Source organism: Bos indicus, chromosome 3, assembly GCF_029378745.1.
Source record: "Bos indicus isolate NIAB-ARS_2022 breed Sahiwal x Tharparkar chromosome 3, NIAB-ARS_B.indTharparkar_mat_pri_1.0, whole genome shotgun sequence".
NCBI lineage: Eukaryota > Metazoa > Chordata > Mammalia > Artiodactyla > Bovidae > Bos > Bos indicus.
In genome coordinates this window covers 113156622-113180730 of record NC_091762.1, presented here as the reverse complement: position 1 = coordinate 113180730, position 24109 = coordinate 113156622, and the positions used below count along the sequence as shown (strand labels likewise).

Here is a 24109-nt window from a genome sequence, read left to right as displayed (position 1 = left end):
CAGCAGGTCTGTGCACAACGCTGGTCCTCCCGGTGGAGGTGTTGAGTTACAAGGCCCGGAAGGCTCACAGGAGAGCAGAGGACCTGGGAAAGCCACACGCTTCACCTCTTTAGAGATGTGAGTTGACTGGGGTCGGGGAAGGGTGATCTGAGGCTGTGGACAGTTGCGGTTCTGTAGGGAAATTCTTGAACCTATGGAGGGTTGGGCCAGATTGTCTCTGAGGCCCCTTCCAAGGCTGGATTTTCGTCTTGAGGCCTCAGCAGACAGAATATTCCATGCCTATTCCCCGCCCAGCGGTGCCGAGGAGGGAGCAGAGGAGGGGGCATGTCCACTTACCGTAGAGCTTCTCCCTCATCTTGCCCTGGGAAGTCTGCAGCTTAATGTTCCCCCGGAAGTGACCGGTCATCTCTCCGTGGTGGGTGAGAGGTGTGTAGATGGGGAGCTGAGTTTCCGTGGCTTCTAACCGTAGAGCGATGCAGCCCTCGCCTGAGGAGGTGCGGGGGACAGTAGTCAGGTCAAGACCCCCTCATTTCACTGGAGAAACACCATGCATTTGTCCTGGAGATTTAGTCCCCCTCTCAGAGCTGCAGTGGCCAAGGCAGGGATTATGGGACTAACCTTTCAGAACAACTGCTCAGCAATTTGGGGAAAACAGCTCAAACCTTCAGTGAACTCCATGCAGATTAGTGGATGCAAGAAATTAAATCATAGAAAATCCAGCAGAAAACCAGAATTAAATACTAATTTGATTGCTGGAGAGAAGGATAACCTCCCAAGGTTTGAAGCAGTGTGAGAAATGACAAAACAAGGCTGACAGATAAGAGGATATAAGAGTTTAAAACTTCTGCATAGAAGAATTTTTAAAAAATGGGAAGAGGACTGACTGAGGCCATTCGCTGCAGCCAGCTTCAGAGAGGATATTTTATCTGAACGCCTCAAAAATCAAATCTCCAGCAGAGTAATGGGCAGAGTACCCCACAGACATTTTCTACAAAAAGAGAAATGTAGCTGGTTAATTTCATTACTCTAAATGGAAACCAGTTCAGTCTTCTGAGTCATCAAAAATGCAAATTAAGGCAGCACTTAAGGGACTCTCTCACAGACATGAAACTAGCAAAAGAAGGAAGCAAAGAACAGTGCCAGTAAGGATCTGGGAAGACCCGTACACCTGGACATGAGAAGGTCAACAAGGCAAGAAGGAGCCTTCACAGCCATCAGTTTGATGACAAGGGCCAAGAATCAGAAACACATGTACACATTGCTTTAGCCAGGAAACATGGGAGCTTGTCCTAAAGAGATGATCCAAAAGGATCAATGTAGCCAAAGGAGATTGAAAAATGTCCACAAAGAAGAAAAGGCAACCCTCGTCCACTCTTGGTGGGAATGTGAATAGGTGCGGCCGCTGTAGAAAACAGTATGGCATTTCCTTACAAAAAAAAAAACAAACAAACTAAAAATAGAAGCAATCCCATTCCTGCTCATATATCTGGAGAAAAGGAGAAAACTCTAATTCAAAAAGATACATTCACCTCTGTGTTCATAGTAGCACTATTTACAGTAGCCACGACATAGAAGCAACGTAAATGTCCACTAACAGGTGAATGTGGTGTACATACACAATGGCATATTAGCTGCAAGAAAAAGAAATAATGCCATTTGAGGCAGCAGGGATGGGCCTAGAGCTTCTCATACTGAGTGAAGTAAGTCAGAGACAAATATCATACGATACCACTTACATATGGAATCTAAGTGTTGTTCAGCATATTTACAGAACAGAAGCAGACTTGCAGACATAGAAAACAAACTCCTGCTTACCCAAGTGGAAAGGAAGCATGGGGGGGATAAACTAGGGGTTTGGGATCAGCAGATAAGACCACTACATATAAAATAAATAGTAGAGTCCTACTGTATAACACAGGGAGATACATTCAATCTCCTATAATAAATCATAATGGAAAACAACATGACACGATATATAATACATATCTGCATCAACTTGCTGTACACCAGAAACTAACACATTGTAAACCAACTGTAGTTTAATAAAAAATAAAAACGTCCACAAAGAGCTCCATTTGAGCATTATTGATAACACTAACAAAAATAATCAGCTGAGCCTCAACAGTGGTAGTAAGGAACAGTTTTAACAATGAGGATATAAAAAGATTGAAAGATGACCAAAAAATGAAGATATAGTAAGTTCATGGAATATTATGAAACCATTAGAGGCAACCGTCATGAAGGCTGGGTTGGAGGATCATGGAAAATGTGTCTTATCTGACACTAGGTGAGGAAAGCAGACGATAACGGGTGTCTCTGTGGTAATTATTCATGTAGAAATCTATGTGCCTATGGATGAACGCTGGAGTGTGAAAGCAAATAAATAACGAGACTGCTGAATGATTTTTTCCCTAGTTATTAGTATGATGGGTCTTCCAGGAGGTTAAGAATCCACCTGCCTGCACATCAAAGGAAACTATTAGCAAGGTGAAAAGACAGCCTTCAGAATGGGAGAAAATAATAGCAAATGAAGCAACTGACAAACAACTAATCTCAAAAATATACAAGCAACTCTTGCAGCTCAACTCCAGAAAAATAAATGACCCAATCAAAAAATGGGCCAAAGAACTAAATAGACATTTCTCCAAAGAAGACATACAGAGGGCTAACAAACACATGAAAAGATGCTCAACATCACTCATTATCAGAGAAATGCAAATCAAAACCACTATGAGGTACCATTTCACACCAGTCAGAATGGCTGCAATCCAAAAGTCTATAAGCAATAAATGCTGGAGAGGGTGTAGAGAAAAGGGAACCCTCTTACACTGGTGGTGGGAATGCAAACTAGTACAGCCACTATGGAGAACAGTGTGGAGATTCCTTAAAAAACTGGAAATAGAACTGCCTTATGATCCAGCAATCCCACTGCTGGGCATACACACTGAGGAAACCAGAAGGGAAAGAGACACGTGTACCCCAATGTTCATCGCAGCACTGTTTATAATAGCCAGGACATGGAAGCAACCTAGATGTCCATCAGCAGATGAATGGATAAGAAAGCTGTGGTACATATACACAATGGAGTATTACTCAGCCATTAAAAAGAATACATTTGAATCAGTTCTAATGAGGTGGATGAAACTGGAGCCTATTATACAGAGTGAAGTAAGCCAGAAGGAAAAACATCAATACAGTATAATAACGCATATATATGGAATTTAGAAAAATGGTAACAATAACCCTGTGTACGAGACAGCAAAAGAGACACTGATGTATAGAACAGTCTTATGGACTCTATGGGAGAGGGAGAGGGTGGGAAGATTTGGGAGAATGGCATTGAAACATGTAAAATATCATGTATGAAACGAGATGCCAGTCCAGGTTCCATGCACGATACTGGATGCTTGGGGCTAGTGCACTGGGGCGACTCAGAGGGATGGTATTGGGAGGGAGGAGGGAGGAGGGTTCAGGATGGGGAACACATATATACCTGTGGCGGATTCATTTTGATATTTGGCAAAACTAATACAATTATGTAAAGTTAAAAAAAAAAAAAAAGAATCCACCTGCCAATGCAGGAGACATAAGAGACACGGGTTCGAACCCTGGGTGGGGATAATCCCCTGGAGGGGGAAATGGCAACCCACTCCAGTATTCTTGCCTGGAGAATCCCTTGGACAGAGGAGCCTGATGGGCTACAGTCCACGGAGTCGCAAAGAGTCGGACGTGACTGAGCGTCTGAGCACATCAGTATGATGTGCTATTTGTCAGCATGAACACCAAGAGAAAGAAACAAACGAGGACCTCAGTGTTTGGCAGGAAGATGGAGCCTCAGACCCGCATGCCCGTTTCCTGCTGGCAAACCTCCTGACGCTCCGGCACCATGTGGATCCTTTTTCTTTGCTCCATCACACTCCTCAGGCTCTACCCGCCCCTGCCCTGGCTCAGGGACCTCTTTTCCAGTGCTGTGGTGGGAGGGAGTGGAGGGCAAGATTCTGGAGCTGCGCTATCTGGGTTCAAGTCCAAGGTCACGCAGCAGTGGCTGGGTGACCTTGGACACGTCACTTCATTTCCTCACCTCTGCAGTGGGGGTGGTGATGGCACCTAAATCCCAGGGCTCTGGGTAGAGCCTGCAGAGTGGGCAACAGACACATGTGGGCACCCTTCCTGTCTGCAGCCTTTCTGCTTCCTGGCTTCCCCCGATCAGCATTGACCACCTGCAGATTCCTTCCATTGGAAGCAGACACCCGCCCTGGACCCCACTGCACATGCTGGTGGGCCTCACGCCCTCCGCTTCCTCACCCCACTCACTCCCTCACTGCACACGGTTCTCCCAAGTCCAGAGATGATCCCCGGGGCTCTTGGTCTGCAGGACGCAAGTCTTTACTTGGCTGGATCTCTCGGCCACATTTGCTGTCATAACCACCCGCTCCTCTTGAGCAGCTCTGACGGCGTCCATGACCCCAGTCTTCCATTTTCCTCCCACTTCCCTGGCTGAGTCTGCTTCACCTGCTCCTCCCCACAGCTGACCCAGTTCAGGAAATGGAAACATCTGCTCAGCTACTAAAACCATGAGTGCAGGGCCATCCTCCAGCCTCTTCCCCGGATTCCCGTGGTCAAACAGTGGCCCTTCTCAGTACCTCTCAGTTTTAAACTCTCTTTTTTTTGCCGTCACCACTTTCATTCTGGCTGCCTCATCCACCACGTGTTGTTGTTGTCGTTCAGTCGCTCAGTTGTGACCGACTCTCTGCGACCCCGTGGACTGCAGCTCACTAGGCTTCCCTGTCCTTCGCCATCTCCCGGATCTTACTCAAACCCATGTCCATTGAATCAGTGATGCCATCCAATCATCTCATCCTCTGTCACCCCCTTCTCCTCCTGCCCTCAATCTTTCCCAGCATCAGGGTCTTTTCCAATGAGTCGGCTCTTCACATCAGGTGGCCAAAGTATTGGAGTTTCAGCTTCTGCATCAGTCCTTCCAATGAATATTCAGGGTTGATTTCCTTTAGGATTGACATCCATCAAGTTGATCACTGCAAACTCTAAGTTGCAAAGCTGACCATGTTATCATCTTGCTTGACTCTTTAGTGGCTTCCTGCTATCCCCAGGATGTGGTATTTACCCCTAACCTGGCTTGTGTGGAGCTGCCAATCTGGCTCCTTGCCTCCAGCCTCTCTCTGACTACCTGCCCCCTCATTCCATGCTCTAGCTGCACTATACATACGAAGTTCAAGGGCAAAGCTAACACCATGCTGGAGCCAGGGGCAGGCTGAAGATCTTAACAGAAGATGATGTCTCTCTAGGAGGACAGTTGTTGGGGCCACAGGCCTTCTCAAACTAGTCTGTGCTGGGCATTGAGCAGTGCCAGGTGGACCCGGGTTCAGATGAGGGCTCAGCCAGTTACCACCCATGTGACTCACTTTACCTCTCTGAGCCTCAGTTCGCTCACTGACTAATGGAGAGGATAGTGCCCGCTTCACAGGGTCGTGTCAACATCAGTCGTGATATTTCAAGTGCCTGGCATGGAATCTGACACGGGAGAGGCTCCATGGATGAGAGGGGCTGTGCGTCCCTCTCGGGAGCCCGATGGGTCGGCAGGATGACTTCCTGGTAACTGTTCCTCTGGCAGGACCAGGATGGGCAGCAGGTGGTTTTTTGTGAAGGAGATAGCTCCTCTCCCTGACGTGAGTGGCCTCGATCACAGGTATGGTACCTATAGCACCTCCTTACCGTAGGATTCGTCGCTGTCGGAGGACTTGATGCTGATCAGGATATGCTGGTCCAGCAGGTACTCAGGGTCAGAGATGATGGGCTTTAGCTGCAGAGAGAACAGCATGGGTTAGCTCGGACAGGTAGGGGACAGGCTTGGGGGAGCCAGCCCAGACAGAGGGGAATGTATGGGGAGATGTTCTTTTTAAATTCAAATATCTGCTTTTCCTGTCCAAGAGAGCAGGGAGGAACCCGTATGTCCACCCTGCCCAACATGGTGGGGTTAACTTCCTTTCTGACCCCCCACCCCCGTCACACTGCACCCGGGGCCCTGGCGAGAGAGCCTGACCCCAAACATGCCTTCACCTGCACCACCTCCCTTCCCTTCCCCCACCTGCACACCCCACAATCAAGGGGTGGGGGGAGGGACGGGGCCAGGCTGATATTCAGATGTCTGAACACACCCCGCTCCCAACAAGAGCTCAGCCCTCCCCTTGGCCCCCCGTCCTGGGATGGAGGCTGCATTGAAGGAGGCGCCGCAGGATCTGCCTTCCATCTGGGAAGGAGGAACCTGTGTCCACCTGCAGGAGAGCCTCCCGATGGGCCTGCAGGGTCCTGTGAGTTGCTGGAGGGCGACTCAGCAAGTGGCAGGCACAGACCCCAAGTTCCAGCCTGTCCCTGAGTCCCTGCTGGTGTGGGTGGGGGCATGCAGCAGTGCCGGGAGCATGGGGCAGGGCTGGTCCACAGGCACAGGGAGGGGCTTTGCAAGGCCGCCTGCTCCTGCCGGCTACCGCTTGTGACTTCCTCCCAGCTGAGGGCTGTTCCTCGTGTGGACCCCAACACAGAAGCCCTAATAAAACCCTCACAGGCTGCCCCCTTCCCTCCCCTCCACAGACACCGAGAGATCCCCTAGTGTGGGCCTCTGGGTCCATGCCAACTGACAGGATGGACTCTATTCAGAAAGCTCCAGAACAGGTGACTGGACATGGCAGTGGGAGCTCTGGGCCATTCTTGAGGCTCCAGTGCTGTCCCCAGAACTCGGTTCACCGATGTGCAGAGACCACTGGCTCCAAGTCAGCCATGGGGCTGGGGTGCTGCTGAGGCAGGAAGAGGAGCCCCCCTGCCACCACCATCACTGGGCAGAAGGGGGACGGGAGGTGGAATCTGAACACAGAAGGTCTGCGAGGGACATGGCACCTCGTGGGGGGCGAGGAGCCTCGTCAGGTGCCTCGGCGGGGTTGCAGAGGGTGAGGAGATGGGGGGTGACAGAGGGGAGCCCCTGAGATGCTGGGGGAGCAGAAGAGACCGAGAGCGAGGAGAGGGCCAGGAACCAGGCTGAGGAGTTGACATCAGGAACCCCACCGGATGCAGGAAGCGGGGCCAGGAGCAGATGGGCATTCCAGAAAGACCCCTCGGCCAGTAGGGAGGGATGGAGCCCCCCGAGAGGCAGCAGTGGGGCGGGGAGGGCCAGGAGCGGGCCGCTGCAGGGACGTGGGGATTGGGATGCTGGCATCGTTCCCGACTTCACGGAAGTAAGAAACGCGCTGTCCAGGTGCTTCCCAGGGGCAGCGGGAGAGGGTCAGGTGGGGCAGTGGGGGGCTGAGCTGGGACATTGCCTTGGAGCCCAGGGCCACCGGGTCTTGGGTCCTGAAAACAGCGCCAGATGGGGATTTCTGTCAGCCCCGCCCCAGCCGCTTGCACTCAGCGAGCATGCGTGCTCGGTGGTGTCTGACTCTGCGACCCCGTGGACTGTAGCCCGCCAGGCTCCTCTGTCCATGGGATTCTCCAGGCAAGAATACTGGAGTGGGTTGCCATTTCCTCCTGCAGGGGATCTTCCGGACCCAGGGATCAAACCCAGGTCTCCTGTGTCCCCTGCGTTGGCAGGTGGATTCTTTACCACTAGGGCCACCTGGGAAGCCCCAGCCTTTTGGAGGACCCCAATCTGAAGTCTACCCAGACTAGAAGACTTCGGGACTCAGACATAGGTCTTTTCATGTGTGGTCCACAGGTCGGTTCCGATCAACAGTTAAGGCCAGTGCGGGGAGCCCAGGCCCCTGAGACCTGCTTGCCCACACTAGCCTGAGGCCGTCCTTTAAAACTCACTTAGGGCATCACATTCCAGGGAATCTTCCAGCAGGGCCTGAGACCCCTGCCCTGTGTGAAAAACCTGCCCGGCCCTGGACACTTCCTCTATGTCCCTTCCCTTGTTAATTGATAAAGAAGCAGGGTCCTATTCCACGTGTCTCCAGAGTGAACACCAAACATGTCCATCATCAACGTAACATCACAAAAGCAGTGCTGGGTGCCAGTTTTCTGTAATAAAGACAAACGTGTTCCTACTAAGGTTGCCTGCAATTCCACCCTCTGCTTGTTGGGGGCCAAGGACAGGTCAGGTTCTCTGCACATCCAGAGCCAACACACCTCTGTCTACTCCTTCGTGTGATCTTCCAATCCAGGGCTGAACAGAAGGACACCGCAGGGGAACTGGGGCCTTGGCTTGTGGGTCCTGGGTCTGTCATTGCAGCCGTGTGACCATGAACAAGCCTCTCTGGGACCTGCCTCCTTTCCTCTCTCTGTAAAATCACGTGGTCAGATGACACAGCCTCTAGACCCCTTCCATGATCTATCAGGGGAACTGAAATCCATCTAGGAATACTGGGCCCACTAGGTGTGGTGAGAGTTGGGCCATAAAGGAGGCTGAGCACCGCAGAATTGATGCTTTTGAACTGTGGTGTTGGAAAAGACTCTTGAGAGTCCCTTGGACTGCAAAGAGACCCAACCAGTCATCCTAAAGGAAATCAGTCCTGAATATTCACTGGAAGGACTGATGCTGAAGCTGAAGCTCCAATACTTTGGCTACCTGATACAGGGAGCTGACTCATTAGAAAAGACTCTGATGCTGGGAAAGATTGAAGGCAGGAGGAGAAGGGGATGACGGAGGACAAGATGGTTGGATGGCATCACCAACTGAATGGACATGAGTTTGAGCAAACTCCAGGAGATAGTGAAGGACAGGGAGGCCTGGCGTGCTGCAGTTCATGGGGTTGCAAAGAGTCAGACACGACTGAGCAACTGAACAACAACAAGAGGTGCAGGCCCACGTTTAACCACTGCTGGGAGGAGCGTCATAAACCACCGTGAAAGAGAGGCAGCTGCTTCTGCCCGGCCGGAGCTCTGCCACTGGCCAGCACCTCTGGCCGGTGAATACAAAATCGTCTCTGTTCTTGAGTTACCTTTGGGAGGGTCTCGCCAAACTTCACCACCAACTCCCCTTCGCTTCCTTCTTCATTTTCTCCTTCCTGACTCTTGACAAAACCTGTCGGGGGGACAAGAAGGCAGGTTTTCAGAAGAACAGCACAAGAACCAGACAGAGAAGACTGCTGGGGTCGCTCCAGCAGGACCAGGGAGGACACCCACCCTCCTCTTTATCTGTTGGGGCCACAGCATCGTTGAGGAGCAGAGCTTGCTGGAGATTCTGTTTTGGTTCAGGGGATGGTCATTTGCCAACACGGTCTAATTATTTTTAAGACACTCAGAGATTCCCCTCCCTCTCGGCTCCTCTTTGCCACAAACCAGGCAATGGAGGACTCATCACATCATAGGCGAGGAGGAGATTAGGAAACAGGACGGCTCTGGCTCGTCCCACGCCACTCAAGATAACAGCCTTTTGAAATGCTAATTTAAGCTTCCTAACATTCTGTTTCCATAGAAATGTATGCAAATGTCTCGATAGTTTATTAAAAACACCCGCACAAAAATCCTAGTCATTTTTGGAAGTGCTATGCCCTTGCTCGGTGAACTGGGACCCGGGGAGACTTCAGGGAGAAGGCGGATCTGTCACCAGGAGGGGAGCCCAGGCGGAGTCTGCGGAGGAAGGGAGGTGGGATGGCACTGCAGCAGGTGGCCCATGTCTTGTTCCCAGTTTCTGGAAGCATCTGTCACCCCGTGACACAGGGCCTGCTGTTGTGGGGCTGACTCCCCACTTCCCACTCCGGGCCATCTCTGCAAGAAGAGCTAGAAACCGCACAGACCGCCTCACCGTGGCACGGCTTTAGACAGTATGCCTAGAAACGCCCCCTAGAAAGACTATCTCCTAAACCTAGCTGTGTGCGAACCGCTCCTGGCTGACGGGAGGCTGTCCATCTCTAGCTCGCTTTCAGATGCTCAGACCAGCTGAGAAAGATTGTCTGTGATGCAAGAAAGAGGAGGCGACCCTGGGGAAGAACAGGTGATGACCAGCAGCTGCTCCATCCTGGCGCTGGCCTCCATGAGCTCTGGACCTTTGCCCAGGACTCTCTGGTCATTCCAGAGCCCCGGCTTGGGGGACCCAGGAGTGGGCCAAACTCCGCCCAGAGGGGCAGGCAGAGGATCCAGTTGCCCCGCTGCCCACCTGGTACGTCTGTGCCCCAGGGACCACCCCGACCCTGGAGCAGCAGCATCGCAGGTCACTGGGGGCCCCGCAGTAACCGGGTCTCCTCTTACACTGTCCACCCGCAGCCCCACTCTCTGACCCTGTCCCCACCAAGGCCCATCAGGAAAGCCTTCCCAGAGACAGAAGAGAAGCGTCACCAGGGACCAGGCATTGGTGAAGGGGCCCTGCCTGTGCCCCCCCAAAAGGCAGTTAGTTGAGCGAGCACGTACTCTCCAAGCAGCTGGAGTGGAACTCCAGGTAGAATTTGGTCTGGGACTTGGTCTTCAGTGTGGCGTAGCACCCGAGAAACTCGATCTGCCCTTGGCTGTCAGTGGTCCCGGGGCCTGGAATAGAGGAGAGCAGAGGTTCGGTTCCACAGTGTGTCTGGAGACAGAGCGCTTCGATCCAGCCCCCCTCCTCCCCTGTAACACCGAGCTCCCTCCTTGCGTCCAAGGTCTAAGTGGAGGGAGTGTGTCCCCTGAAATCCCACCACCCACGCCGGTAACAGCCTCTCTGATGAGTCCAAGCTGGTGCAGGGCAGAGGGAAGAGTTCTACGCTCAGCTTTGCCACCAAAGCTGTGTGGGCCCCAGGTGACGCCCTTAACGCCGTGGCCTCTCCAGGGGTTCCGGCAAAGAGGGCTGGTGGATGCCCAAACCTATCTTGTTCCTAAGTTCACATGGGGAGGCAGGCCTGCTCTTCCTTCCAGGCACGGCTCCTCCCATTCCTTCCTCACTGGCACCCAGGTAATCTGCAGGTGTGGTCTTCCTTTAGATGATGCTTCTGCGAGCGTCCTGAGGCCAACTGTGAACAGTGTCCCGCCCTTCTGTACAAACTCTGAGCCTCCTGAGAGCAAGGACACCCCCCATCCCTCTATCCTTCCCCTCCTTCCTGCTTTTCTTTCCTTCTCCCCTTGATTGAAGACCAAGTGGCAAATATAATTGTGTATACTTAAAGTGAACAACAGGTTGAGCTGATACACGCAAACACTGTGAAATGATTTCCAAGATTAAGATAATAACATCCATCATCTCACATCATTAATTGTTTGTTTGTGTGTTTTGGTAAGAACACTTAGGACCTACTCTCGGCAGATTTTAAGTATACAATGCTGTATTATTATCTATAGTCATCATGTGGAATATTAGAGCCCTGGAACTTCATCTTATAACCGGAAATCTGTAACCTTTGACTCACCTCTCCTCCCCTCTCAATCAACTTCACTAGCTCCTGGCAACCACCACTGTACTGTATAATGAAACTGGTATTTTTTAATAAAGACCCCACATGTAATTGATACCATATGTATATCTTCGACTCGTTTCTCTGTCTTATTTCACTTAGCTTTCCTCTTTTTTTTTTAAACACCCAGCACCAAGGCCATGCTCCGCTTAGGTAGATGTTAATCCCGGCCATCGGTGTTTGTGAACATCTACTGTGTGCTGAGTTGCAGTGGACGGAGAGCAGGGCTGACTCTGGGGATGGGAAGAGGGTCCTCGCTGGGCGTGTGATGTATGGGCTGCTTTATCAATGCTGCAGGAACTCAGAGAACAGAGAGAGGGGTGGGAGCCAGCAAGAGGTGGAAGATTCTGGAAAGGCACAGAGGCCAGAGCTAGGACGGAGACAGGATGGTGGGTCAAGGCTTGCGTGGAGAGCGGAGGTCACATTGCCGGGGCCATGGATGTCAGATCAACAGCCCTTGGGCAAGAGTGTCTCAGGAAGACAGGGTTCCAGCCCCATTGACATGAAGGACGAGGAGCAAACCAGGCTTTTCCAACCTGTGTTAGGCCTTGCACTCGGCCCTCCTAAATGAGCCCTCCCTGTCTGCTGATCATGGAAGTGGGGAGTGGGCGGAGCAGGTGACAGCATGGCTCTCTGGTCACCCAGGCCCAGGGCGGGACACGCTGCAGACAACACCCAGGCCTCTGCTTGGATGAGGCTGGCAACCACGGCTAAGCTGGATTATTTGCAAAATTACCCGCAGATTATAGAGTATTATTTACTCCAGTATTTCCTCAAACGCTATCATCTGCATCCTATCTTCACAATTTTTACTGCCTACCACGCACCTGTCCTAATATTGACTTAACATTTCCTTTAAATAGACTCACTTTAAAGCCTTAAATAAATGTATTTACATATAAGAGTGCATCACAAGACTAAATGGAAAACCAGTGTTGCTTGCCTTACACAGAAACATCACATTTAAAGCATATTAAAATAAATGCATTACTAATAAGTGTTCATCCATGTCCCACCCAGAATCATCTTTGATGACACCTATGCTGCACCTTGGGAATCACTTATTTTTCCCAATTTTAAAGACTGTATTAAAACTGAGGCTTTAAGAAGCTGGCACGCTTGCCAAAGAGAGAAAGAACATGCTCTGGACTGAAATCATGGTGTGGTTTGGACATGAAGGGAGCCGATGTGCGGACTGCGGGCTTACCCGGAAGGATGAACATTTATCTAATGCAGACAATTGATTGCTGCAATCAGAAGACAAGCGCCCAGTCCTCCTGTCTGCACAGAGAAGAGACAGACAGACAGCACCACCACCCCTACCACTACTTACCGTTCTTGGAGACAAACTGGGAGGTGACTCCTGCCTCAAATGTGGCAAAAACAGGGCTGTGGTCACTGGTCATGATGTCACTGGTGCTACCTGCAGGGGAGGGAAGGAATTTCTGAGCAGGGGAAGAGGGATCCTTCTGGTCGAGCCAAGGATGGCCAACGCATAGCAGAAATCAACTGATGCGTATGGAAGCCACCACAAGTTTGATGGTTTCATATGGCTGCTCCATTACCTTCCACAACCATGCCTGAAAGTCTCCGTGAAAGCCTGTGACCCTCTCCTCCGTGGCTAAATATACCCGTAATAGTTTTTTTTTTTTCCCTAAAGACTTGTGAGTTTTAAAATATATAGATTGTTGTGTGTGAACTGTGGGGTTTTTTCTGGTCTAAGCCTTTTGCTGCCTTGATGAGGAGCTCACGGCACAGAGTGGGATGGGGATCTCATCACTGTCCCCCAACCCACAATGCCTCTGGAGAGCACGGAGGTGATGGAAGTGTAGAAACAGTACAGAGGATTCTTTTAAGGAGCCTGGCACTCAGATGAGAAGGGAAGGCAGCGGAGTACGTTTAGAGGGGATAACAGAAAGAGCAGAGGGTCTAGAAGTCTAGAGTTCCAAGTGCATGTGATAGAGTTACATGGAGATGTTTGGCTGAATACTCAGGGCTGGAGATTTTATCTTCTGCTCTGGAGTCACGATGTTAGGTGGTAGCAGAAGCCACAAGGATGTCTGAGCTTCAGAGGGAAGACATGAAGGCTGAGAAGAGATGAGGATGACAGGCCAGTGATGGGGCAAGGCCAGCATTACCGGGCAAAAGGACACGCAGCACGGGAGAAAACAATGAGCCGAGATATACCCTTCTCAGTAAAGCATTTACAAATCAGCAGAAAAAGAAAAAGAGATTAATATACCACCCCTCCAACAATCAAAGGGAATGGGCAGAAAATTCAAGAGAAATATAATAGATTGTCCAATAAACAAGGGAAAAAAAGCTCACTGGCAAACAACCATCAGAAAGACAACTTTTGAGAACTTCCCTGGAGGTACGGTGGATAGGCATCTACCTGCCAATGCAGGGTACACGGGTTCGATCCCTGGTCCGGGAAGATGCCACATGCCTCAGGCAACTAAAGGCCAAGAGCCGCAACTACCGGGCCCCTGTGCCACAACTCCTGAGGCCCGTGCGCCGAGAGCCAGTGTGCCATGGCAAGAGAAGCCACTGGAATGAGACGCCCAAGGATGGCAACAAAGACGAGCTTCTTCACACAGCAACCAGAGAAAGCCCGTGCATGGCAACCAAGACCCAGGACAGCCAAATAGAAATTAAAAAAATAAATACATAGAGAAATCATTTTTCTTTCCCAAAAAGACAACTTGAAACAACAAGGAGATGGATGGAGAAAGAGAAGCAAGGAGAAGCAAGATGGTGGGGAGACTGGGACTAGGGGAGAAGGAGGGCATGCAACAAAGGGCTCGAGTGAGAAGCTTAGCTAGGCCAGGAGGAGGGCACCCCGTTATACTGAGACAGAATGGAAGAGGGAGGTGGCACCCCATCTAAACACGCTTGGCCATTGGCAGGAAGAAGTCAGTGAGGGTCCCGTGTTGTGTGAAGCAGGAGATGAGGGAAGGGGGGCAGTCAGGCCAAGTGTGGGGCCACAGATTTGTAGTGGAAACAGAAGAGCAGCTAAAGGGTGGACAAGCAGGTTTTTTAATTGTTCTTTAAAATATTTTAGATAAGGGGGACTTCCCTGGTGATTCAGTGCCTGAGACTCTGAGCTTGCAATTCTGGGGCCCAGGTTAGATCCTAGGTCAGGGAACTAGATCCCACAGGCTGAAACTAAAAGTCCGGCACACAGCAACCACATCAGAGAGCCCGTGTGTTGCAACTAAGACCCAGCACAAATAAATAAATATTAAAACATAGTTTAGATGTGTGCTGAGCATGACAGCATTAGCACTAGGGCAACTGCGTGAAACCTGGGAGGTGGCCTCCCTGTGACTGTGTGCCCTGTGGGTTCCGCCTGCCGCGGTCATTCTGGGCTTGGCCACGTGACTTCCTTGGGCCAAGAGGACATTAGTGAATGTTAAGCAAGCGCTTCCACAGCTGGGACTGGCTGCCAGGAATCTCCGGACCCAGGCAGCAGCAGCCTGAACCAGCCTGCAGGCTGGGAGTGGATTTTCAGATAGATGTTACGCAGCCAGAGATAACTGATACATACTATTGACGTTACCATCCGGAGACCCAAGCTCAAAGTTTACCCCCACTTCCTGAGTCGGGACATTCACCCCCTTTATTTTCCCAATTTCCTGCCCACTTACTACTCACTAAACCCTCTTCAGCATGCCATGAAATATCGTCAGCAAAACGCCCGACCTCTTCACCTTCATGTTCAAATTTGGCCCTTCCTGGAAGACCGTGCAGCTCCTAGGTGAGGCCTGGCTTTCCTCCCGTTCCGGACATGGCCCAGACCCTGGGCGGGACGGGGGAGGCAGCTGTGTCTTCCCAGCTCATCTATGCCAATTCCAGACCAGTCTCCCTCCTTCTTTCTAAAGACCTCCATGATAGGCTTGCTTTGAATGCCAAGTTTAGGCAGATGGATGGACTGCAGCCCTTTAACTTAGGAAAGTGTGACCTCTTAACTTGCTACTCACCGTAGGACTGACATACCACGTGTACCAGGGGGTAAGACTTCCAGAGGACTCGGTCACACCAGGAGGGCAAATTGTACTTCATCTGCAAGTCAAAGTCAAGGCTGTGTGAGATGCCATGTAATAGATAGCTAGTTAGCTAGCTAGCTACATACAGATATAGATAGATGATTGATTTAATGCTAGCAGAGCCGGGAGGTAAAAAAATTGACAAGACCATTATATTATAAGATATAAAAATTCAGGCCAATCTCTTTCATGAACATAAATACAAAATACTTACAGTATTAGCAAATCAAATCTAGCAATATATTTTAAAAGATAATATACCATTACCAAATTGGATTTATTCCAGAATTGCAAAGATATTTTAATATGAAAAATCATTCACTGTAATTCACTACATTAACAGAGTAAAGGAAGAAAATCATATTGCATCCATAAATAAAGAAAAAGAATCCAAAATTTCATATCCATTCAAGATTAAGTATATATATTAAAGAATAGAAGGGAATTGCTTCAGTCTGATATAGTAGTTGCAAAACAAAGCAAAACCTAAACTACCCCTTACAATATTTAAGGCTTTTACTCTGAGATTAAGAATGAATCATGAACGTCTGCTATTCCTATTTTTAGTGAGCATTACCAGGCCAAAAGCAAAGGTTCAGAAGAAAGAGCAGATAGCAACACCTCTAGAATCATGAGTGACATAACCATTTTCCATCTCTATTTTATGCCCCCAACATTATTCCACACCCGCTGCTATCACAGCACCTCAAACATTTGATTACATTTATATTTACTTGCAAGTTGGCTTCCATTAAGTGATTTAGAAACTTTTTGAATAATAGGAATCTTGTTGACTCTGCTATAATCCAGAATGTGACCCATGGACTATTAATATTTGAATATTTCATTAAATAGTAATGTCCCCTAAAGCTCCTTGTCCAAGTTACTATTATAAAAAAAATGCATGCTACTTTTAAAAGAAATCATAAAAGAAGAGATTAACTCATGGCATGTGTAATCCTTGGGTTCGTCTGCTGCTGGTTCTTTATAGAATTTCCCCAGAAGCGGTTTTCAACTCTTTCCACCTGCCTTAAGTCCTGGCTCCAAGGTCACGACCCACAGTTTCAGACACCTACACCCCTTCTTTAATGAGGTTCGCCTGGCTGTGCTCCCTTACCTATCCTCCTCACTATTTCAGGCTGTCTTGTTGCTTTATATTCTCTTACTTTTTTTGGACTCAAATGAACCCCTCTTTCTGATTTTCAATCCAATCTCTGCTTATTTTCTCCAACAATTTACTTTAATAACACACTCTAGCTATCCGTCCCCCTGCACTCATTCATTCACCATCTATCCAGGCACTCATTCACACGTCCATCCATCCGCTTACCTACCCATCCACTTACACATCCATCCCTCACCTACTTACCCATCCATCCATCCATCGAGCCATCCACCTACATAATCATTCAAACAATATGTACTATGACAAGCACTCTCCAAGATACACCATGAGCAGGATGTCTCTTGGTTGTGACTGATAATGCAAACTGGCAGTAACAACCCTCCTTAATGAATATCCCCTTTCAAGTTCTAGCTCTTTCTCCTCTGCGTGCTAAGTCACTCAGTTGTGTCCGACTTTTTGCAACCCTATGTACCATAGCCCGCCAGGCTTCTCTGTCCATGGGATTCTCCAGGCAAGAATACTGGAGTGGGCTGTCATTTCCTTCTCCAGGGGATTTTCTCGACTGAGGGATCAAACCCACATCTCTTACATCTCCTGCGTTGGCAGGCTGGTTCTTTACTACTAGCGCCATGCCTGCAAACATAATATTTCTCATCCTAAAAGAGCCTATCCCTGACACCTCCTTCAATTACTTTTTTCTTTTTTGCCATTTTTCTTTCAAGAATGTTCTCTTTTCACCGCCTCTATTTCTGGATTCCCCATTACTCTTTCCTAACTTGAGGTATATACAACCTGATCTTCCCAGGTGGCTCAGTCCATAAGGAATCTCCTTGCGAATGCAGTAGACGCAAGGGACTTGTTTGATCCCTGAGTAAGTCCCTGAGTCGGGAAGATTCCCCTGGAGGAGGAAATGGCAACCCACTTCAGTTTTCCTGCCTGGAAAATCCCATGGACGGAAGACCCTGGTAGGCTACAGTCCATGGGGTCTCAAAGAGTCGGACACGACTGAGCAACTTTAGTTTTTTGCCTTTTTTTTTTTTTTAATAGTAAAGTGCGGTAATCTATGCTGTACAACTTGAGGATTTTGTTTACATTTGTATATGCCCACTTAACCACTACCCAGATCAAGCTGTAGAAAATGTCTATCATCCCAAAAGATCCATTTGTGTCCCTTCCTTGTCAATACTACCGCCTCTGGGAGGTAAACATGACTAGTGGCCAAGGTTTCTCCGTTGGTTAATTCTGCCCACTCTTGAACCTATCAGCGGACTCATTCAGTACATATTGTTTTGTGTTTGGCTTCTTTCAGCCTTCCTCATCCTATTTCTTGTATAAATTTGTTTTCATTTTATTGCTGCAGTTGTGTCCCATTGTATGTATAAATCACATTCATCTACTCTACTCTCACTGGAAGTAGAATTGCACCCAGTTTTTGGACATTATAAGCAAAGGTGCTGTAAACGTCCTTGTATCTGTCTTTGGGTGAACAAAAGCACTACTTTCTCGCGGGGGTACACCAAAGCAGAACTGCTGAGTAGGGTAGGTGCACGTTCAGATTTCAGAGACGCTGCCAAACTGCTCCTTAACACGGCAGTTCTCAGCACTGGCTGCTCTGCAGGATTAGCGGTGGAGCTTTACAAAGACCCAGAGAGCGGGGTCCCACCCCTGATCTGTTGCATCAGAACCTCTGGCGAGGAGGCGGAGACATCTGTATTTCTAAAAAGACTCACTAGTGATTCACCTGCACATTCTGGGTGAAGAGCCACTCTGATCCCCTTGCAGTCTGGATCTCACCCCCAAGACTCTAAGTCAAGGGACTTCCCTGGGGGTCCCGTGGTTAAGAATCCTCCTGCTAATTCAGGGGACAGGAGTTCTATCCCTGGTGTGAGAAGATTCCACATACCTCACAGCAACTAAGGCAGGGTGCCGCAAACTCCGGAGCCTATACTCTAGAGCTCGTGATTCACAGCAAGAGAAGCCACCACAGTGAGAAGCCCGCACACCACAAGTAGAGAGGAGCCCCCACGTGCCCCAGTTAGAGAATGTCCACCAGCAGCAACGAAGTCCCAGCGCAGCCAAAAAACAAAACAACCTCTATGGCAACTGTTCTTTTAGTGTCCACCCAAACCCCTGAAAATCCCATGGATGGAGGACCCTGGTGGGCTGCAGTCCACGGAGTCGCTAAGAGTCGCACATGACTGAGCGACTTCACTTTCACTTTTCACTTTCATGCATTGGAGAAGGAAATGGCAACCCACTCCAGTGTTCTTGCCTGGAGAATCCCAAGGACGGGGGATCCTGGTGGGCTGCCGTCTATGGGGTCGCACAGAGTCGGACATGACTGAAGCGACTTAGCAGCAGCAGCAAACCCCTGAACCCAAGTCCGGCTGCTTGCTCAGGGCTCCTGTGAATGTACCTGTCCTCCTTGGCTCACACAATCCACTCTGTGGACCACCGACCCTGGCAAGTCTCTCGGCCTGGCTTCTGTGATGCTTCGAGCTGTCTGCTTGGTCCTCTAACCACCTACATCCACTCTCTTTCTGTCTCCTTTGTCATCTCTGCTTCTCCCTCCCCTCTCTGAATGCAGATGACCCCAAATCTGTCCATAGCTCTTCTACGGTCATCATCTACGCACTGTTTGGCGACCTCACCTATTCCCATGGATCTGACCATCTTCTCTGTGCAGACAGCTCCCAGATCTACAACCCAGCCCTGGCATCTTGCTTTAGCATCAGTCTAGTATTCTTAACTGCCCTCTGGATCTTTGGGATTTTCCACTCACATTACACAGTGAGTCTGAAAACAAGCTCTGTTTCCCCCCTCGGCGCCAGCTCTGCCTTCTGATCTCACAGTTTGTATGAACGTCAGTCAGATGGATCGATATATCCTGCTTTTCTTCTTTCATTTTCACCGCTTCCGCTCCCACTCCAGGCCCAGTTATTTCTCAGCAGGAGCCTCCTCATTGGTCCCCTGAGTCACCCTCATCCTTTACACTGATGCAGACCAGTCTTCTCTGTGTATCACCGTGATGCTACCAGCCCTTCAGGGGATCTTGTAGTGGCTTCCTGAAGCAGGTGCTCATCTAACAGGTGAGATTGCTTTGCCTGGCATCAAGGACCTTCCTCTCTGCCATCTCAGGCCCCGGTCTCTTTCTCCTCATACTCAAGTCCAACTAGACCATCCCCTCACCACCTCCAAATGTACCTGCCGTGGGCCTGCCCCGATGGCGCCTTTAAGTCAGATGAGTCCAGCCACACAGCAGCCAGTGAGCACCTCACGAGGTGTCCTGCCTGCCCCGAGTCTCAGCCTCCTCGTGGAAGCAGTCCTGGATCTGCTTTCCTCCTCTCTGCGTTTTTCCCCTTCTCTAACTCCTGCATTGTTCAGGCATCTCCCCAACTCTTGGCCTTTCTCTTCCACTGCCATCCAGTCTTCTACCTGCCCCTGAGCCCAGGTGTTGCCCAGAATTCTCTCCATTTCCCCAGGCCTCTAGCAGCCAGGGAAGCTCCCCACTGTAAGCCCCAGGACCCAGCACAGGGCTGGTCCCCCTGGATTGGCTCCCGGAAGGTGATGGGTGCCAGAATTCCCTGCCTCGGCATCTGCTCTGGCAATCCTTTCAGCCTGAAGTGGATCAGCCTCCCTCAGCCCTTGTCCTGCCTGTTGAAACCCAAGTGTCCTTCAGGCACCACAAAGCCCCTCTTCAAGAAGCCTCCAGGATTCTTCCCTGCCCTGGTGGTTATTTCCCTCTGTGTGTACTCGTTACAGAATTGGGCATCACATTATATTCTCCCTCTCGTTAGGGCTTCTCTGGTGGCTCAGATGGTAAAGAACCTGCCTGCAGTGCAGGAAGGAAGATACCCTGGAAAAGGGAATGGCTACCCACTCCAGTATTGACTGGAAAATCCCATGGACAGAGGAGTGTGGTGGGCTACAGTCCAAGGGATCATAAGGAGTCTGACACGACTGAGTGACTAACACTTTCACTTTCTGATGAGTTGTGTCTTTGTCTTATCTTTCCTACTATCAACTCTTTGAGGGCAGACATCTAACTCATCTTTGATCTCCTACCACCTAGGACAGTGCCTAACCCATCACAGGTCATCAGTAAATACCTGTTGAACAAGAATGAATGAATGCTTTGTAACAGTTTCCTCACTGTGCCGTGGAACACAAGTGGTCTCGTAAGATACTAACTGATATTTCATGACCATTTGAGTTTGGCACATGAAATTTCCCATAGAGAACCAAGTGCTCATAAACCTGTAAAGGCACTGATAAGTCCTGAAGCAAAGAAGCTAGTATAATGATGATTCACTTGGCAGATTAGCAAATATATTAATAGGACTTAAAGAGACATAAAATATGCAAACAGCTCAATATAAAAAAACCCAAATAACCCAATCAAAAAATGAGCAGAAGACCTAAATAGATACCAAAGAAGACATATAGATGCCCAACAGATACATGAAAAGATACTCAATATCACTAATTATTAGAGAAACACAAATCAAAACTACAACGAGGTATCACCTCACACTGGTCAGAATGGGCATCTTTATTTTTTAAAATCTACAAATAAATGCTGGAAAGACTGTGGAGAAAAAGGAATCCTCCTACACTCTTGGTGGGAATGTAAATCGGTGCAACCACTATGGAGAACAGTAGGGAGTTTCCTTAAAAACTAAAAATAGAGCTGCCATATTATCCTGCAGTCCCACTCCTGGGCATGTATCTGGAGAAAACTCTAATTCAAAAAGTTACATGCCTTTCAATGTTCATTGCAGCACAACTTACAGCAGCCAAGACGTGAGGACAACCTAAATGCCGATCAACAGATGGACGGATAAAGAAGACGTGGTGCACACACACACACGCGTGCACACATACACACACACGCGTGAACAGCAGTATCGTGAGCCAGCTCCCTGCAGTGCCCATGTCTGCTTGCCCAGCCTCTCCTTAGGGGAGGGTTTTTCTCTGTGACACGATCAACATAGGATTTCTAGTGCTATTTCTTTTTTGTCACCTGGTGGATGAGGGTTCTCTTCACCTCCTGTTCGCCTTTATGGAGTGGACAAAGGAGGGGTGAGATGTGCAAGGCGGATGGAGGTGGAGGACAGGAAAGGACTCACCCCCGTGGCTTTCTGCTTAGTGTAGGCGTATTTGTCCCGAGTCATTCTTTCAAAGCGATAGGTGGGTGCAAATGTGATTTCTTCTTCCTCTGAAATCAAACAAAACGGTGGTTTCAGTTTTGACTTCCCGTGTTTCACATCTGGGCAAGTTTTTCTCTTTTCCAGGCATCACTCTTCCCTGCCTGGTGAGGATGTTTGGGAAAACGGGAGACAGAACCATGGAGGGAGGGGGCCCATGAGAAAAGGATGGTGGTTCTCACCAAAGTGCAGGAAAACCTTCTGCTCCTTCCTCTCCATGAGCAGCTGGTCGTGGGACAGGAGGTCTGCGTACTGCTGCTGCCTGATCTTCTGAATGATGGTTTCTGCCTCCTGGAGCAAAGACACGGCCGGGCCACTGGTGAGACAACCCCTTCACCACATGACAAGGGCCACATCATCCACATCCTGCCTCCCTGCCATACCAGGACTCCGAGCCCCCGAAGCTGCCCCAGACCCTGGTTCTAGAGATGTCAAGTTGGTGCTTATTTACACTCAATCATTTAATAAGGAGAACCCTGCAAGTGTAGTGAAGTATCAACTCAATAACAGAAGCTTCTGGCTGTCCTAAATTTGCAGAGGGGCACTATTTTTGCACATGGACTTCTGGCATCCTTTTTATAAGACTTCCTTGGTAGGTATGTCTCCCTTGCTCTCTCATGGTCTCTGTGAGACAGCTTGTTCATAAGGCTATGAAAGGATCTGAGACCCTAGCCCCTGAATCTGTGGGCACCAGGCCTCTGTGATCTGGGCTCAGACTCCGAGTCACCATGACGTTGGTGGGCTGTGCCAGCCTCGGGATCTAGCTGTCCTCTCTCCCAGGACTTATGTTACATCCACTCTGGCAGATGCACTGGGCAGACCCTCTAGGGAGTGAATGGCTGGGATGGCCCCTAATTGGGAAGGGTCAGGATCTGTGGGGCCCCTGTCTACCCCATCCCCTCTGCCTGCTCAGTCAGGAGGGAGAGGAGGAATTCTCGAGAAGCATCTTGTGAGGGAGGGAGGGGTTGGGGAGGTGAGGAGGGCACAGATGGGCCAAGAGCTGCTGTGGTAGCGGGAGGCCCAGGAGTGCGGGATGTGGGATGCCTGGGAAAGCATCTGGGAGCAGAGCCCCAAGGCCCAGGTCCAATCCCACTGTCAGAGATCTGCGGCGACCCAAGGCCATCTTCTCAGGCTGCTTGTGCTCAAAACTGTAAAATCAGGTGTCTCCACCGTCCCCTCCCCCGGCACAGACACCAGTGCAAAGGACTCCTGTTACACAGGGAGCAGACAGGCGTGGTTCTGCTCCCAGGCCTGGCCCCTGCCCCCTCTTTTAGGAGCACAAATGTGACCGCATTTCATTCTTACCATGTCTAGGGGCCATGCCAGTTCACCCCCTTCCCACGGAATCCTTTACCTTCCCCAAGGGAGCAAGGCCATCTGTGCCGGGGGCCCCCTCTGACTGCTGCTCATTGGATGGGTGTCCAAATTCAGGAGTGTCTTCCTTAGGCTACCTGGTGACCCATGATTTGGGGAGAAAATTGAGCTGGTCCCCACAGACTTCAGCCTTTCCTCGGGATCTGGGACTGGTGAGTTGAGAGGCTGCTGCTGGTCAGCTAGGGCACCGGAGGGGCAGAGAGGTGGTAGGGAGGGGTGGCCAGAACAGGTGTGTGGGAAGTAGGTGTGAGCAGAAAGTGAAAGTGAAAGCTGCTCAGTCGTGTCCGACTCTTTGTGACCCCATGGACTATACAGTCCACGGAATTCTCCAGGCCAGCATACTGGTGTGGGTAGCCGTTCCCTTCTCCAGGGGATTTTCCCAACCCAGGGATCAAGCCCAGGTCTCCCACATGGCAGGCAGATTCATTACTAGCTGAGCCACCAAGGAAGCCCAAGAATACTGGAGTGGGTAGCCTATCCCTTCTTCAACAGATCTTCCCGGCCCAGGAATTGAACTGGGGTCTCCTGCATTGCAGACGGTTTCTTTACCAGCTGAGTTACCAGGGAAGCCCAGGTTGAGCAGAGGCGAATGGTAAAGAAAGGCAGTGGCTCCATAGTTGCAACAGTATCGAGTCCCAGAGGAGTGGCCCCTCTGGACCAGCTCGGTCTGTGGGTCTCCACGACCTCCACCCTGAGTCAGCTCAAAGGAGCCTCTGTCCTGTGCAATCCCCGGCCCTGGGCAGAGAGCCCCTCACCCAGGTAGGCAGCTCCACGCGGTAGTTGAGATCCCCGAGCCAGAAGAGGTGGGTGAAGCGGTGAGTGATGTTAAAGGAACTCAGCTTCTTGTCTCCCAGGGCCAGAAACCGGAGAATATTCATATAGTTTTGGTTTCGCCTAATGAAACGAAAAAGCGGCCAGCTTAGCACGGGATCGTGGGTTCCCTACTCCATGGGCCAGGAAGTCAGAGGGGGACATGTGGGGAAGTGAGAC

At 50.0% G+C, this 24109-nt stretch overlaps 1 protein-coding gene across 1 annotated transcript in view; it reads right to left on the bottom strand.

The window, feature by feature from the left end:
* INPP5D (inositol polyphosphate-5-phosphatase D) overlaps positions 1–24109 on the bottom strand; it is a 137398-nt gene that overhangs the window by 10214 nt on the left and 103075 nt on the right. Inside the window, exons 15-23 of the mRNA XM_019957928.2 lie at positions 23875–24013; positions 21928–22036; positions 21668–21756; positions 15347–15428; positions 12697–12786; positions 10354–10467; positions 8946–9028; positions 5734–5821; positions 337–486 (exon numbers count right to left, since the gene is read on the bottom strand). Of these exons, the coding sequence (XP_019813487.2) occupies positions 337–486; positions 5734–5821; positions 8946–9028; positions 10354–10467; positions 12697–12786; positions 15347–15428; positions 21668–21756; positions 21928–22036; positions 23875–24013 (944 nt within the window). The remainder of the gene's footprint in view (positions 1–336; positions 487–5733; positions 5822–8945; positions 9029–10353; positions 10468–12696; positions 12787–15346; positions 15429–21667; positions 21757–21927; positions 22037–23874; positions 24014–24109) is intronic.